The sequence below is a fragment of the Anguilla anguilla genome, chromosome 6 (genome assembly GCF_013347855.1).
Source record: "Anguilla anguilla isolate fAngAng1 chromosome 6, fAngAng1.pri, whole genome shotgun sequence".
Lineage (NCBI taxonomy): Eukaryota > Metazoa > Chordata > Actinopteri > Anguilliformes > Anguillidae > Anguilla > Anguilla anguilla.
Window position 1 is genome coordinate 20,858,202 of NC_049206.1, and position 18,150 is coordinate 20,876,351.

Sequence of the window (18,150 nt, forward strand, 5' to 3'; positions counted from 1 at the left end):
ATCCCAGCATGCATTGGGCACAAGAGACATGAATACACCCTAGACAGGAAATCTATTGCAGGCCACACGTACCATTCACTGACCATTCACTAACACACACTCATACCTATGGGAAATTTAGAGTCTTGTATTAGCTTACCTGCATTAGACTGTGGGAGAAAACCGGAGTGGCCTACCTGAAGGAAACCCATGCGGACACGAGGAGAACATGCAAATTCCACACACGGGGTCAAACCCAGGACCTTCTTGCTATGAGGCGACAGTGCTACCTGCCCCTGACACAGCACAGTTATGCATAAAAAGTGCTGTGATTGCTACACGGTGAAACAGTGTATAAAATACCCTAAAAGCTGGGAATGTGCGTTTGATTACAAATGTAAAATTGTGGAGTAGAGAGCAAAAAATAAAAAATAAAAATAAGTCTGTCTCAAAGATTATGGAGCTCATTATATTTAAACATATGTTTCAGCATATGCATAATATTAACACTACGTGAATATGTGTAAGTATTAATATATCGTTATATTTAAATATATGTAAATACATGTCATAAATATGCAAAAGTTGCCCATTTGAGTATTTAAATAGTTTCACAAAATATACTTGAAATGTATGTGAATATATAATGTAAAAATATATGTGTAATAATACATTAATAATGGAAGTACATATATTAGAATACATGTTAAAATACATGAGGATACCATATATTTCCATATGTCATTTTCCGTATGGGAGGACGCACTGACAAATTTATTTATTTATTTATTTATTTATTTATTGGTAAGAAATTGTGTGCTCGTGCTAGTCACGTAACTGGAAAGAAAATCTCTCTTTTTGCCCATATCCATATGTATAGTTGCAATTGAGTCCAAGGTGGGCAGTATGGCATTATTTACTACCTAATACACTCTCCAGGAACAATCTGTAACAAACGGGTGCCAGTGTAAAACAGCATCTTATATTATAAGTTATAACTTCCTTTTAAAGGATGGGACAAAAATGCCGAACACCAAAACCTCCGACCCAATTACCTTAAATGTAGCATTTCGCAGTAAAAGTGTAGATATGTGTTGTGTCAGTAAACAAACTTAAAGGTGACAGAACTAGCCAGAGTTTCCAAGTTGTAGCATTTTGATCATGGTTACATGATTAGATGTATTTTGATTAGATACATATTTTATTTTATGTAAAACTATTATTTTGTCGTAAAGCCGCAAATTGCGCGAAAGTTGTTCTTCTGAATATGATAACACATAATTTGCATTCCTGATGAGTTCAAAAAACCCACCCACCCCTAACCCGCCCACATCTTCATTACGTCGTGGTTTGCAGAAAACCGGAAACTGCAGGGTGCCTTTATTAACCCCGCCCCTCTGCAAAGGCTGCTGCAGTAAAATTCGGTGCGCCTGCGCATTAACGATCCCTTTTTGTTGGAAGGTAAGGGTTGTTATGGCGCGTGCTTCTCTCCGCAGTAAAATAAATAAATACTTTTTAACTATTTGTTCGCGAGTCTTTGTTACATTGATATGTTCAATTTTGTTTTAGGATGACTGAAGTAGGGTGGAAAGCGTAAGAAGTACTGTATATCTTACCGGCGCGGCTGTAGGGTAGGGTGTGGGTTCGTTTTTTTATTTCTGTCCCTGTCCTACTGCTGGTTGATGACGGTAACGTTATTTAGAATAAAAAGCATGATTAGGCCAAACGCGCTCTCTTAGCGAAGACTTTGCATGTTTGCTCAAATCCGTTATTTGCCTCTGCGTACGTTCTTTTAAGTTTTAACATGTGAACGGGTGGTTTTATTGGTGTGAAAGAATAAAACCTTGAGGTTTTTGTCATGAGCTCGCTAGAGTTGGCTTGTGAACGGTGGTTGCGTTACGGAATGTAATCGCAAGGCTCGTTGGCTAAGTAATGTTAGCTTATGGCAAGAACTTGGCTAACTATGTAGCTAGCAATAAAAACATTAGTTTTTTTACTAATTGCCGTTCGGACGCCTAGCTATGAATTAGTTTACAGGATACGTATAACTCTAGCTCGCTACCAACAGACGTGTTGCAGTGGGACGTATAATCGAGCGATCCTATTTGCTAGCCAATTCCAACGTTTGCTAATGTGCGAGCTAATGTTAGCTTTGTAGCAGCTGCAGTTCTCAATTATCGATAATTAGTTGGCAAACTTTATAAGGCCTACAGTTGGCTGCTAGCAGTTTCTGCGATTAACATTTGCGCTTGCACGTATTTGACCAATGTTTGCGTATCGTTTAACGTTTTGCTACATTAACATTGTTTGGATTATTCATCTCGTCCCAAATTGAATGAAATGGAGACCTGTGATAAGATGGTTTCTCTTCTGGCCTAGTTTGACTGGCTGGTTCTCATTCAAGAATGGTCATGTTAGCTGGCTAACATTGCATTAGCCAAATGGCTAACATAGTTTGTTAGCCATCAGGTTTGGGTCCTATGCATTTACATCTCATAGTTTGACGAGTAACGAATGGCTACAATATCAGTCTTGTACGGAATATGGTTGCTTTTTGGTTTTCGTTTGCTTGATTGGTCACGAGTGAAATATGCAGGATGCTGCATGTCCCGTACCAACGCTCTTCGCTGGCTACACTTATTTTCGCTCCCATCGTATAAGACTGGCACCAAGGACACGTGGACAGTGAAAGGGAATCGAAAAAGTACATGTAGTCCCCCGTTTTCTGTGAGACCACGCACTGGCTGAAACATTGAGCTTGTGGTTTAGACGAAGCCCTTGAAGTCTGAAAACTTTTCTAATGTCTGTCCTTGGCGTTCGCCTTCATATTGACATGATTATCATTTTAGTTAAACGATGACTACCAAGATACATTTGCTAGCTAGTTTTTAAATTTTGATGTTTCACAAGCAAGAATAATTGTGTTGTGGTTTTAAATGGCTAGCGGTTTGTGTTTATGTACGTTACTATTGAATACAATTACTGTCAATTACTTACTGTCGCCAATTAACGGTTCTCAATAAGTTCACTTGGCCGATGGTTTGGGTTTACTCCTTTGGCAGCACTTGTCGCCACAAAGTTTACTCTGAAGTCGTCCATAAATGTATGAAATAAGCTACGAAAATGGCATTTAAAGTTTTGATTCTGCTTCTGTTATACGATTATCTCCTGTCGCCCTTTGACTTCCCAAATTGAAGGTATAATGGGAGCAACAGAGGGCCTGTTGCGCAGTGCTGCGCTCGAGTCGCTAGCAAACTGATTGTAGTACCGTTTGTTTTGCAGAACCCCCTAGAGTCGATCCATCATGGCAGATCCCGAAACCGATTTCACCAGTGGGGATGCTGGGGCTTCCTCAACTTTCCCCATGCAGTGCAGCGCTCTGCGCAAAAACGGCTATGTGGTTCTGAAGGGACGTCCCTGCAAGATTGTGGAAATGTCAACTTCCAAGACCGGCAAGCACGGCCACGCAAAGGTAGCGTGCGTCAAATGTTTGTTTACTTTTTCACTTCTTAAATGGGTAGGAGGGATGTAATTGGTCACTCCTGCTTCTGTAAAAAGTGGAGGGAGTTGCAGTTGTACCTTTAATTAATGGGAGACTAAACTGGATGCATACCGTTCTTTGTAGGTTCACTTGGTTGGAATTGACATTTTTACTGGTAAGAAAAATGAGGATATCTGCCCTTCTACCCACAACATGGACGTCCCAAACATCAAGAGAAATGACTATCAGGTGAGTTTCACCAACTTCAAAAAGTGCTGCAAATGTTCAGTCCAGTCATTTCATAATTGCTCCCAGATACTTTATTTTGGTCGTTAAACTCCTGCTACTGCGCATAACCCATCTGTTTTCAGGTATGTTTACTATCTCCACCTACCCATAGTTACTTGTTTGTAGTTGAGTTTGGGTTGATTTTTATATTTGGTTCACCGTTTTTGTTCATTGGGCAGTCTACTTGATGACAAATTAAGACCACACTGGAGCTTGTTTTGATTGTTAGTTATAAGAACAAAGTGTTACGCACCCCCTGCCTCTACAGCCCTTGCTTGGAGAGCACAGACTTACTTAAATATAAGTTCTGCCAGCCCTTGCTTTTTCACTCTGTAGTACACCCGGTGAGCTGCCTGCCTGGGAACAACAGGTATTGTGGGATTTTGAGTCTCATACTAGTAATAGTTATGTGTGCTGTTTTTGTTGCTACTCTTAATAGGCAAGGTATCAGAACTCTTAAGGCCTTTGGATTGCTCTCAGGTTTCCAAGGGTTCATGCATTTTCTAGTGAATTATTTATGGCCGTGGTGGCATTTCTGACTAACTCAACAGCATGACAGCCACAGGTGCGATACGGTCATACCCTTCCCTAAAAACCCCCCACTCGCAAGAGACCGTCACTGTCACCTGTCTGCTGACTCGGAATTATCATGCCAGTATTAGGAAGAGTCACTGCTGGAACCTTCTGGGTGAAGACAAAGTGCGGAAGTGTACTTCATCTAGCATATGAGCCAAAATCAGGCTCATGAAAGTGTGTCTGTGCTGATTGTTGCTGCTGTTGTCAGGTTTGCAACATTGCTATCTCGGTGTAGAAAGCACAACGCGTGATGCATTTTGACAGCGAGCGCAATCTGTTTTAATTTGTGGTCTTTTGCCGGGCTAGAGGAGAGATGGACACATTTGCACTTAGGTGCTTGACTAATCAACACCTGACTGCTGTTTGGCACTGGGGTATGAAGAAAATGGCACAAATTGCCTGTAGTTATAATGAGTCAATCTGAGTAAACTATCCTAAATTTTTAGTCATTCTGTCAGACTTGGCCTATATTGAGTTTGCTGAATTAAAATATCCATAAGTTCACCCAACTCCTAAAAAAGGAAATTATAACATTAGTTAGCTGGCCAGTATGTAGGCCAACTCAGTCACCAAATGAACACCTGAACCACTAATCTGTCTCCTGCTTCTTGTTGAACAGCTAATTGGCATTACCGACGATTACCTCTCCCTGATGCGGGAAAATGGCGATGTCAGAGAGGACCTGCGTTTGCCTGAAGGCGAGCTGGGAAAAGAAATCACAGCCAAATATGAAGCCGGGGATGAGATTATGGTAAGTGCGCCCCCGATTGGGTCGGAGGGGGAACGCTGCCCGTTTATGATGCTTTCCCATGTACAGGCCGGGTTTATTAGGTCACTATTTGCAATCGCATGTTACTGTCCACACCATCAGTCTAGTGTTAAACAAGCAAATTGGAGGCATTGTATCACTCCCATAGATTGATTTACAAGTTAAGGGGACGCGGCAACCATGCTTCCTTGCGTGTTGTCTTAATACACAAGTGAAGACTTAATCGTATGCAAAGCATGGCTCGGCCGGGTCAGTACGTTGCTTGTAATCACTGCCGTGGAGCAGCTGCTGCTCTAAGTGGATTTTCTGGGCTCGGTAGGGCCTAAGTGTCGTCCTTTTTCGAAGTCAATGTGAGGTTGGCAACTGAGTTTGAAGTCTTTCAAAGCCTCTTTGTAACCTGAGATGGTGGTGGTTTTGCTTATTAGAAAGGTTTTGAGTTGCTGCCAGCTTGGATTCTGAAGTTTAAAAAGACAAAGCCAGATAATTTTCAGTTACCTTGATTGATGCAAGTGAGTGGTTTTATTATATTTAACCAGGTAGTGCAGGTGCTGTCTTAATTGTTCAGTAAACATGTCAATTGCAGTTCACAAGCTTAGCTATTTTGCATGTTGCTCATTTTATAATTGTGTACTTTTGAGGGGGATGGGATACTGTTTTCATCGGCGCGCTAGCTATTGTCATTGCCTGTTATCTCTTGTTAGCCAGAATTCAGCTTCTGTATTTCTCATATGCTTAAAAAGGATGTAATGGGACCTCAGATGCCAGATATTTTGTTCAGACTGGAAAATATGCTCACTGCCATGTGCCCACTTGAGTTCCTGCCTGGTAGTTTCCTGGCCTTTGGGTAATGGGACACAGTGACTTTTCTAACTCAGTTGGCCTAATCAGCCACATTGCTTTAAATGAGGAGATTGTGGTGGCAATGTAACTACTAGCATTCTATTGTCTTATCCTTTTGGGTGGATGCTACATGATTGTTGATGGCAGTACTTGTTTCAGCTGTTTCGACAGGACACATTGTTTAAGTCCAGTGTTGTATTAGCTTTCAGTTGTCCATGTTTGTTAGTGAGTTGTATTTACTTTGTGCTTTCATGGTCTGGGCAATACAGAGGCATGGGGACCAACCCTTGGGCTCTACCCAGCAGGCAAGCCAGTGACAGCATTGGCATTGAACATTTGGCAGCAGTTGACTCTTGCAAGAGTGAAGTTGAATTTTATTTGTAAATTTGACCAACATTATGAAGGCAAAGAAATGCTGGTGCTCCTTTGCAAGGTAGTTTGCTCGATTGTCAATAGGGGCACAAATCAGGCATTTATTTTCGAGCCCACCTTACAAATGCTGTTACAGGCCCCATGACTCCATTGCGTGAACCTGTGTCATTTTGTGTTGTTGGTGTGACATTGTCTTAACATTTGTTTTAACAGATTGTGGTTGTGAATTTATCGTTTTTTTTTTTTTATGCATTCATTTTGCTTGCTATGAGAGGTTGCGGTGTCTAGTTCTGAACTGTGCCATTTGGGGGAAAATGACTAACGCTTTCTGATTTCTCCCTCCCTCCCTCTCTCCCACAGATCTCTGTGCTGTCTGCCATGGGGGAGGAGTGTGCAGTAGCTATCAAGGCCATGGGCAAGTAAACAGGGATGGACTGGCTGCTCAGGCTGAAGCCTATACTACAGATCTTAACATATTGGTTCCGATTGTCACCAAAGCTATGGCCTTCACAAGCAACCTCAAAATGGTTTCCGTTTCTATTCCAAAACTGTGCTGGACTCCTACAGCTGTTGCGTTGGCTGATTGGCATTCTTCCGAATCACTGAAGTGTTTGTTTTGTTTTTTTTTGTTGTTTTTTTAATACTTCAAAGTGGTCTCTCTTTCTGCGTAACATTCCTGAATGTTTAAAATTATGGGATCCGCTAGTTTTTGGGAGTACCCGCATGCATTCCTTTTGTCAAAACATGCATTATTGTACAAAGCCTGTCAATCTGACACTGAAATTGTTTATTTTTTTACACCTCAATTCTTTGGCCCCAGAATAGCGTTTCACACTTAACTTCAGTACCCTGCAATGCCCTGAAACACTCAGCTCTTTATGGAAGGCTCAATGTGGATAGCTGGCACTTACGAACATATACTTACTACAAAACTTTGCATCCTAAAAAAAAAAAAAAAAAAAACTTCAGTGATTTATATCAATGCCAGTCTGCCTTTTAACGATGACAGATGAAAAATTGCAGCCAAGTAAGATCTGGTGGCCATGCACGATTACCTCTGAACGTGATGCCAACTTGTTGGCCGTCATTGGCAACCTTACCACCGTGTCAAAGCCTGTACATGTGTGAACTTAGGTAGGCTTGCTGAATGTTGTGCTGATGCATTGTAATGTTACGAGGGGTTCGGTCTGGGGAAGGATGTTAAGTAAAAAGAAGAAAAAAAAAGTTATTTTTTTTCTTTCTCACTCGAGGCCTTTGTCACCAGACAGAAGATTTAAAAAAAAATAAATAAAAAAAATAGAAAACCTTTTCAGTTGCTTTTTTCTTTAAATGTATTTACCATGCAGTGATTAAGATGAGTGATGGAACTTTCCAGTTCATTTCTTTTTTCCCTGCCCCTTGTAAGCCTGCTTATTGTTTTGTTTGGCTTCTAGATGGGACCTGGTTTTGGATATTATGGGTTATAACGAGCAGGGCAGGTGACCTGGTTTAATTCTGGTTGGGAGGGATGTGGGAAATAATGGTTTGGGGGGGAGGGTGTGAAGCAATGTTTGACTGTGGGAGAGGGCTTGAATTTCTCACAATCAAACTGGATGCTTCATATTAATGATTCAGATTTTAATGTAGCTTGTTGGGGTTTTGAGTCCTCAAAAAAAAAAAAAGTTAAATCAAGGACAGTGTGGTATTTTGATGGAAATTGAAATAATTTGTCACCAATGCCCAATTGTCATCAGTCTTCCTAGCTTAGTGATGAAATCTAAGATTCAGTGATTCAAGTCTGGACAGACCAGCAGAGCTGTTTGCTGTTGAGTGACCAGTAATCTATGAATTGTAACAGAATAACCTTTCAGGCAGAATTGGTGGCATTCTGTCCTTAAAGAAATTTGAACTAGTTTTGATGAAATTTGGGTAACTTATGGAGTGAGCAGTCTTCCATGAGCCAGGTTTTATTCGTCCTATTTGTCCCTATGACTGTTGGTACATGCTGTTAGTTCATTTACATGTACGTACTCTAACTTGTATGTCTGCAGTACCTGGGAAAAATTTTTGTGGGCTGCCATTGACAGTACCGTTGAACCATCTCAGATTTTGCCATCCTCTGTAGCATGGGTCAGGCCAGTGCAATTAATGGGTTGCATACATTTTCGTTTTAACATGGGGGCTGTCGAAATTGGAAGCTTGCTTTGTAGTGGCAGTAGTCTTAATCGTACAAGAATTTTATTTGACTTGTAGCTTTTCAAGGGTTCTGAATGGTAGTGGGAGATGGGATTCATCATTTTGGATTTGGAGAGCAAAGATTTAATTTGTTCATACATGATCAACAACTCGTGTCTCCTCCCGTAGATGTTCATGGACCTTCATGCAGATCACTGCCCAGAATTTGGATTGCTTTCACCTCTCTCACCTGTATCCAAGTGAATTTCATTCCATAATGAGTTTAGCTTATTGCAGAATGAAATGTCGATGCTGCATTTGTTTTATCTGAAATTACCGGTCTTCAGTCTGATTTAGCATTTTATTACATTGGAGTTCCCATGTGTAGTTGTAGTATGTTCATGTAAATTGACTTCAGATTTCAGTAGTTCAAAGTTTTATGCTGATTTCCAGTGAAGTACTGGGGAGTTCAGGTGAAGTTTGCTTTCTTTTTTTCTTCTAAGGTATTTGCATTGTTGAGAATATTCGGTCTCTGGATGATTTCATGTATCCTGGTGTCTGAATTCTTTTTTTCTTTGAATGTTTGGTTTATCTTTTTCTATGAATCGTTCTACACATGACGCATTACTTGGTGTTTTATGTCTAGCTCATTATTGACTTCATAGTTTACGTTGTCAAAATTTTGAAGTGAATTGAACTTGGTCTGGCTTGCTTTTTGAGAATTTACTTTGATAAGCTAGAGGAAAGGAGTATCCCCTCTAACTTAATGAAACTATCTCAAATAATAGAATGGCTGTAGTGTGTAAATGCAGCATGATTTCAAATTGTTTCCACTTTTGAAGACCAACTTTGAGGCTTTTGAGTTTTCAAAGTGCAAAGCACAAGCTTACAACTTTTTAGCTTTGTCTTATCAAATTTATCCATCGCCCCTCTTGCATATCCCAGATGTATTTTAGAGTATGACGTGGCAGTTAGGAAACTGTTCTTATGACCAGCAATTGGCAAGTTTAAAACTGAGGCAGTTTTTGTATCTGAGCAAGGTTACAGCAAATACACACCTGTTATACAATGATATGCAAGACTCCCTACATAGAAGTGGCTGAGCAAAGGTCTATGGTGTCGCTGTATACATTTCAATTTGAGCTGGGGCTGGCTATGGTGAATTTCTTATTTTTATTTTTTTTGGGGGGAGGGGTCTTCATGCTAAATTGTACTTGTCACAAATTGTTGTGGACTTGGTATCCAGTGCCAGTCATTGTTAATCATGAAATGCATTGGAAACTGTTAGACCCTTAATTGGCTGCTACGGTGTTACGAATTGTTTCTGCAGCCCTTTTTGGGAGGGTAGTTTTTGACCAATTGTTTTTGCCTGAGCCCCCCCCCCCCCATCCCTTTTAAAGTGTGGGATATTTAGGCATGTAAACTTGCATTGGCCCTGGCTCTAGCCTAAAAAGAAAACAATATTTGCTATTTCCTGTGAATAGTCCCGGCCTGTCAATTTGAAATGGCGATCAGCTGCTTTCAGAAAGCACATGTGATCTTCAAAGGTTTGACACCTTGAGGTGTTGGGTAACATTTGTTGCACTATAGAATAAAATAGTCATAGGTCTTACTGATAAATTGCCTGTTTGGAGATGTAGCTTGCAACATTGGATTTTCCCCACCTAATATTTTTTTGTTTGTTTTATTTAGATTTTTTTTATTATGGCTGTTGAAAGCATGTCACTTAAACCTCGAAACTCAGTCTTCTGGGACTGCTTGCTTATATTGAATGCAACTAAAATGTAACCTTTTTCAAGGATTTTTATTTTCCTAGGTGGCGAATCAGAAAAAAGCTTTTATTTTCCTTCCTTGAAATCTGTCTGGGATCGCTTTGTTCCCTTTTCTGTTGTGTTACGAGGAGCTCTGGCGGCAGGTTGTTTTCCCTCACCTAATCGTTCTGTGATGACCATGTACCTTTCAGCTGAGGCCCAGGTCACACTCACCAAAATAAGCAAAAGGTGCATTGATGCCTTAACTACGGTTGAGTGAAGATTAGTCTGCCTGAGTGCTTTGAAATTGTGAAATGCAGCACCAGGACCAATTGAGAGTTGAATCTGAGCATTTTGGGAACAAAAAAAAATTCAAGAAAATGATTCCCCTCTTAGAAGGCATTCTTCATTTGACCTGGATTTGTCACGACCAAATTCATTTTTCCCTTTTTACAACCAGGGTGAGGGAAACCTCTCTGTCCCAGCTGTTCCTCGCAGGTTTGTCAATGCCACAGTGTATTTGCAACTGTAACTATGTAAGCCAGATCTGTTCAAAGTTGAAACAACCTGCCTTATCTTTGTAAATGTAATTATACTTACATTTCTGTTTGTTATAGAAAGTTGTCTAAAGATGTATTGTGACAGGAGAAATGAACTGCAGCTTGCGTAGCTTAATGTGCAGAACTTGTTTAAAAAGTGATACAGAAGTAAAGCAAAAACTGGTTTACTGGTTGTCGATACTCTTCCAAGACCGACAGTATTTCAGATGGCTTATTAAACTGTAATGGGAAAACATTGACTGGATGAGGTGGCTTTAATTCTGAAAGTGTGGGTTGTCTCAGGTTAACAGTGTCGAATTAGTTGTAAATATGGCAGTAGTTAACTAGATAATACATTCTCAGTAACAGCCATTGGAATTTCTTTGCAGTTGGCAGTAAATGGCTGAGATGATCATTATTGGCTGGGGTTGGAACTATTTTAGTTTCAGAACTGAGCTTTCTGGGACCACACAAAGTAAAAATCTGGCGGAATTGATCAAGGGACAATCCCAGCTAACAAAATATTTGAAGATTCTTGTGATGTGGCATACTGATAACATCACATCCACATGTTGAGTGGGGATTTTGAGACCTTTCATTAGGGATGATGGCATTCAAAACTGGCATCTGGATTCATGTGGACTTGGGTCATCTTGTTGCCCCCAGTTTTTAGTGTTCGTCTCAGTGATACCAGGGGGCAAATCAAAGTAGATCTGTTGGGGCCCCAGAAAGCTCATCACCAGTACTGACTAGTCTGTTATACTGTGTAATGAGGAACATCACAATTTGTACCCAGGCTTACAGGGCCTGTTTGGGCATTTGGTCATTTCTGAGAGTTTGTGACTGAACATTTATTAAAGACAAAAGGGGTTATTGATATATTCCACAACCCCAGTTGGGGTTCGGAGTAAAAATGAGAAAAATAATTAGCAATAAAAAATGGGGGGCAAAAATCAGCATGTAAATTTTTTGGTTAATGTTAACAATACATACAAGGTGTATGACTGAAGCTGGAACGTTTGCCTGTGTTGCAATAACCAGGAAATTGGTTGACATGTTTCACTAACAATAGCCATTCAAACATTAAAATGTGCATTCAACTGGCTACCTGTTGTAAGTCTGTTTGTGTGTTCATTCCATCTTTCCATGAACCAAAAATAAAGTCCGTATTTTTTTTTTTTTATGATGAGCTGGCATAAATCGAAACCCAGGTGATCGACAGGAAAGTATTGAGTAGTCAATCACTGGAAAATAAGCTCCTATGTTTCAGTTGTACTTAACAGGTCTGCTCTGTTCTGTTTGGATTTAAGTTAAGATCATCCTGCTCTTAAAGTTGGCATAGAACTGTGTCATCTTCCGGCTGTGTTGGGAGAAAAGGGTTCTTTTTGAACAATTGAGTCCTGCAATATCTGGAATAGGGGACCTCAAATCTCTTTTCAGGTGACTTGATTCCACTTGATTCTAACATTTATTTTCACTGTAGGGCCATTCTTATGATCACAGCTTTTTTTTGGGGGGGGGGGGGAGAGAATGTAAACTACTAGTGTATATACAGCCAGGGTACTTCTGGAGCACATTTGTGGAGCACAAAAATAACATCAGTTATTTTGCAAATCTATGAACTCTTTGAATGGTGGTAGAGAGGAAACACTATAATGGGGCAGAAGTGCAATGTGGGACTTCTAGGGACTACACTAAAATGAATAACCATTTGCCAACTCAGACAAAATGGAGGGCTTGCTCATTTGAATGCCTCAAAGTTGAGTGCCAACTACCAGAGTACACACAGACACACAAATGCAAAGATATAATGCAAGATATAAGTGTATGATTACGAGTGTGTAAACTACACATATTCACTCAAAAGAATGTGGGCCAAATACCAGTTTAGTGGGGAACGTGAAAGGGGGCGGGGGCGGGGGCAGTGACAACGCTTCTCATTGCTGCCCGATCGCCAGCAGGAGCCAAGGCCGAGCGACACTGCGGAGGGGTTGAAGCCAGTCGGCTGCGCTACCTAAATAGGGTGAAGTATTGTGCGGGGAGGGAAGAGGCCCAGGCCTCTGCTCCAGCCTCATTCCCGTCATTAGTCTCACAGCCAGCCGTTGGCCGCCGGCCCAGAACGTGCGATGAGTGATCGTGCGCATTAGTCCTGACGAGAGTCCAGAGCAGTGAGCAGTTATGACAAGGGAGGGGGAGGAAAGGGGGGGGGGGGGAGGGGGGTACTCTGGCTGGCTGGTTTACACTGCAGTCAGTTCATTGTGCACTCAAACAAAGAAAAGCATTGTTTTGCTTTTTTTAGGCATTTCGGTTTTTTTCCCTCAGTTCTTTGATTCTCCCTGAGGGTTGTGACCGTGCCATTCTTTCATTCATTATGTAAACTGAAACCTTTTATTTCTCAGGTCCTACTGTTTTTGACGCTCACCAATGGTCCTGACCAGGCATTGCTGCTTAAGTTCCAGAGGGGAGATTCTGTGCAATTGAAACTATATGTTTACAGAAGTGTTTTTTTTCAACCTGCTTATTTGGACTGAAAGGCTTTTGTTTTACATGGGTTTTTCAGAATATGATTGCTGGTATTCTTTATACAACGTAACAAAGAAGATGCAGAGAACAGTATGTGGTATACATTGGGATTAATTCATTGTTATTAGTTTACTCTTTTTAGAAGAATCCTGTTTGCACAGTCCGTGCCTAAACATGCAATGCATTGATACACGCTGAATATGCTGGACCCTCAAGTGATACAGGAATATATCTTTTGCACTAGTCCACGGACCTCGCCCCACAGCCAGCTGACATAACGGTGTTGAAACTGGCAAACAGGACAGGAAGGTCCCGCCACAAAAAAACAGCTTGCTGCGCTGACCCCTTCCCCCAGCCTGTCATCACCTAGGTGTGTGTTTTGCAAGGACTGGGCACCTTGTGCATGTTCAGGAGAGAGCACAATGGCCAAAATAACAAGGACAAAACCACTGTCATTGCAAGCACTGCCAAGGGGAAACTGAACATAAGCACGGCCAGAAAACTTTATAATGTTTCAAATTTATCACACTTGAAATGATTATTATTCCTAAAAATACACTGGTTGTCAAACAACCTCACACCATACCAGACCTGGGTCACATACATGAGTATTGAAATATACATATGTGTGTATTTGAAAAATGTTTTTCCTTTTTAAACATTTTTAGGTTTTGTCCTATGTGGTTTTTTTTTTGCTTGTTTGTTTGTTTTGTTATTTATTTCACTCTCCTTTCAAATTATTTCTGTTTGGTAATGTAACTTATTTTTTTTATGATCACCTTGGTTTTTTAATTTGATAACTTAAAAAATGTTGTTTCCCTTTCATCAAATTGTTTGCAGTGTAGTCACAATAGTCATTACCTGAACACGGGATTTTTATTTTCCATGGCATACCTAGCCATTTCTGACATACTGTGGCTTCAGAGGGTAAATAATTCCTCTAAACATAGAAAGCATCTTAATAAGAAAATTTAAAATTGCATATCCATACAATATCGATATCCATGACGCATTCTCTTGAACTGAGTTACATTTTAACACGTGGCACTGACGTCATTTCGCCTACAAATTACTTGCGCAGAACACTCGACTTCCTCTTTCACCGCAAGCTCAACATGGCGCCTGTATGTATCACCGAATGTGAAGCGTATTTTGTTTAGTCGTCGTGTTCTTGGCAAATAGCGTCAACATGTATAGGGTGGAAACAATATTGACCGCACAGCGTTTAATTATTGTGTTTGTGTCGGCGGTTCTAACCATAAATTTAGTTTAAAATCGGCACGCACAGAGAGCTATCTAGCACGTGTGAGCTCTCCTAGTAGTGCAGTAGAATCCAGCCAAATGTCACATTCAAACCATGTCCTTTTCTGATTTTCCTCTGAATAAATGACGAAATTATTTATTTTACCGTATTTTACGCGAGTTTCCCCAGTTTTTGCATTTCCTCTGTAAATTATTCTTGATATTGTGTCTCTAAACAGTGCTATACAAATAAAATTGAATGTTCTTGAATTAATTGCTCCGGGCGGATCAAGTTGGTTTGAGTTGTTCACATGATATTTGTCGACTGTACTTAACAAATGATAGTCCTATCATTAAATTAGTATTTTTAATCTTGCTCCAGGGTTTATGTTTGTGTGCCGGGTTTCTTTCCTTCTAGTCTCATAGGTTAGTCTAACTTGCTTCCATTTTTTTTTTTCTTTCAACAAGAGGCAGTGAAGATTGAGCTCATTGGTAACTACGTGGCCTAGGAACTCCACACGTGTACTTATTAGGTGTCCACATAAGCATTTGGGATCCTGCTGATTTAAAAAAAATAAAGTAATTTGATTCTTACTGAATTGTATGTCCTGCATTAGGTCTGCAAATTACTATATGGACCGTCTTATTATTTTTTTTAAAAAATTATGAAGGCTGTCCTAATTTGTAGTTGATTTTTCTTCACCCCACCCCTCCACCCAATTCTTCAGAAAAGGCAAACCATCGTAAAGAAGGACAAAAAGAGGGCTTCTTGGAAGTTCACTCTTGACCTCACCCACCCTGTTGAGGATGGAATCTTGGACTCTGGGAGCTTTGTAAGTTAAAAGTAATATAGTACTTACTTGGTCCCAAGTATCAGTTATTAGTAGAACCACTGTTCCATTGCCTGAACCTGTCTGTCCCTTTGGAATATTTGGTTGTGCTGATGATTAGAGTGGTGCATCAATAAAATATAGCTAAATGGTCCATCTGTGGTCAGCTCTAAACTGATGTGTGAACTTGCAGATGGAAATTTATTTACATGTTTTATGCTGCATGGCTAACGGTATGATATGACTAGGGTTCTCTTCCCTAGTTTGTCTAGGGTTCCCTTCCCTAGAATTGTGATTCTGTTTCATTCATGTAGGAGTCCTTTCTGAAGGAGAGGGTAAAGGTCAATGGAAAAACAGGGAATCTGGGCAATATTGTGCAGATTGCTCGCTTGAAGAACAAAATCACTGTCACTTCAGAAAAGCAGTTCTCCAAGAGGTAATCTTTGCTTATCTGTGTGTATTTGTAGAGGTAGGCTTGTTGCACATGTAGAGTATAGTCTCAACACCACTGAATTATGAACTGAATCTTAAGGCTAGATCTACAGATTTAAATTCCTTTAAAGGCATTTCAGCAGGTATATGAATCTACTCCATTAATCAGTTTCTGTTGGAGCAGTTAAAAAAAAAAAAAAAAAGTAATGTGCAAGTGGTGGACATAATAAATGTGTACCATGAAGTCTGTTTTGATTTAACTAATAAATAAAAAATTTAAAAGCCAGGTTGGTACAATATACATTGGCACAAGGATTAAAGATACCTTTGTTCTCCTCCTCAGGTACCTGAAATACCTCACCAAGAAGTACCTGAAGAAGAATAACCTGCGGGACTGGTTGAGAGTGGTAGCCTCAGACAAGGAGAGCTATGAGCTGCGTTACTTCCAGATTAGCCAGGATGATGAGGAATCTGAGACTGACGAGTAAACCTCCAGCTCTGTGGAGGACTTCTAGGCATGGACAAAATGACGACAGTATCCAGCCGCAATGCCTGGATGAGTAGCTTAACTGAAAATAAATGTATTTTCCAAACCAGTTATGCCCAGTTGTGTATTTCTCTTGAAACATTTGTATGAATTACATTTTTCTTGAAATAAACTTGAGTCAAGGTTGGAATCCGTATTTGCATTTCTTGCATTTTCAAGAGAAGCATGCATATAGGCTTTAGCTTGAAATATGCAAATAAAGCTGGACTGCTGGCTATTCTGACATACTGGATTTTACTGAGAAGTCAAAACCGCAGCTCCTAAACCACTGTGCCACAGTGGTACATCCGTCACCGTAGTTCAGAACAGTGGTTCTCAACCTTTTTGCCCCCAAGGCCCCCCCGTGCCCATGGAAATATTCCAGGACCCCCCTCCCCCACAGGAGATGTGATAATGACAGGCAGAGAGGTCATCACAACTCCATCTGTATATACACCAATGCAGTTAGTCAAGCTTATTCCAATTAACTAACTTGGCATTTTTGTAATCCTCAAATATTTACAAAGCAAAAATTTTATTTTTCCTTTTCCCCATTCATAGCAAACAAGTGAGTCTGCAGAAAGTAAAAAGGTCATATTTTATATACTATTAATTTCTTGCTTTGTATTATTTGTTTAGCTGAATAATTACTCATGTCTTGATGTTTTGTGGTTGAAGCTTTCAATAATGTTCTATCATCTCAGGGCCCCCCTGGCAGCTCCCTAGGGCCCCCTTTTGGGTCCCAGCCCCCCTGTTGAGAACCACTGGTTTAGAATACATGGTTCCAGCTTGAATGATGCAGGTTTAATTCCCAGATTGTGCACTGGTGGTGGTGCTCTGAAAATCAAATGACACTTGGCTCTGGCAACGTAGGGGGTTTTGTATCCTTCACTGACCTTTGCCCAAAGTGTATCTCATACAGAAGACTCAAGTGGATGAGCTGGTGCTCAAGTATTAGTTGGATTTGTTATCCCATTAAATGACTAGTTATCTTTCTCCTTCTGTCTTCAAACCATGTCCCTGTCCCCCTTTAAACCCAGGCTCAGTGCACCAGCAATATGACTAGTAAATGAGGCTGTTCCAGCAGGCTTTCAGCTGATACCAGCTTTCTTTCAAAAGCAGTTGGCAGTTTGAAAGTGCAGAATGGCATTTACATTGTTTATGGACCTCCCCTGCCAGTCTGTCACACGCCCATGCCCATACTCGCACAATAGTGTCTTGGATGGATGCCCGCCACTTACTCAGATCTGAGGTTGTTGTTTTCAAGCTGGTGCTGACTTTGCTACAGCTAGACTTGCATATCTATGTGCCGATACCTCTACCTTGGAAATGTTTTCATGCCTGTCCTGACCGTGGTAAAATAAACATATCACTTTCCGCATTCCATTCCACTTTGTGCGACAATGTCCACTAGGGTCCGTTGCGGTCTCTGATACATTAGGGATTTTTATCCTGCATAATCACCATCTGGTGTGAATGTTGTTGCCTTATTCCCCATAGTCAGAAATGACAAGGCAAGTTAGCATTTTAATCTTTTTTTTTTACATTTATGGTTTGTAGGTTCAACAACAGAGGAGGAATAATTTATATGGTGAAATGAGACTGATGCCTTTCAACCCTGCCCTTCATATTGTCACCCTGCAAGTACTATTTGCTATATAGCTTAATTCAATTTCTAAAATTAACTGCATTACAAAACATACCCATTTACAAATCTCTTAATTTGGGTGACGCATTCTATTATCTTTGAATGCATTATATATTTCAACAAAATGCAAGCTTCCTGAGGAATGTATGTGCAGTATTGGACAAGGTTCTTCAGATTTATTCAACAATGGGGAAAATAAG

General features: G+C 40.4%; 2 protein-coding genes across 2 annotated transcripts; both read left to right on the forward strand.

Annotated features, from left to right (window-relative positions):
* Positions 1 to 1,363: 1,363 nt before the first annotated feature.
* On the forward strand, positions 1,364 to 11,854 carry eif5a2 (eukaryotic translation initiation factor 5A2). Its single transcript, XM_035421497.1, has 5 exons — positions 1,364 to 1,440; positions 3,262 to 3,451; positions 3,605 to 3,709; positions 4,944 to 5,075; positions 6,666 to 11,854. Exons 2-5 carry the CDS (start codon positions 3,284 to 3,286, stop codon positions 6,726 to 6,728), a joined length of 468 nt encoding a protein of 155 aa, XP_035277388.1. The 5' UTR covers positions 1,364 to 1,440; positions 3,262 to 3,283; the 3' UTR covers positions 6,729 to 11,854.
* A 2,469-nt stretch (positions 11,855 to 14,323) lies between these two features.
* rpl22l1 (ribosomal protein L22-like 1) lies at positions 14,324 to 16,453 on the forward strand. The gene is made up of 4 exons (XM_035420934.1): positions 14,324 to 14,396; positions 15,243 to 15,347; positions 15,659 to 15,780; positions 16,120 to 16,453. Exons 1-4 carry the CDS (start codon positions 14,388 to 14,390, stop codon positions 16,262 to 16,264), a joined length of 381 nt encoding a protein of 126 aa, XP_035276825.1. The 5' UTR covers positions 14,324 to 14,387; the 3' UTR covers positions 16,265 to 16,453.
* Positions 16,454 to 18,150: the final 1,697 nt, after the last annotated feature.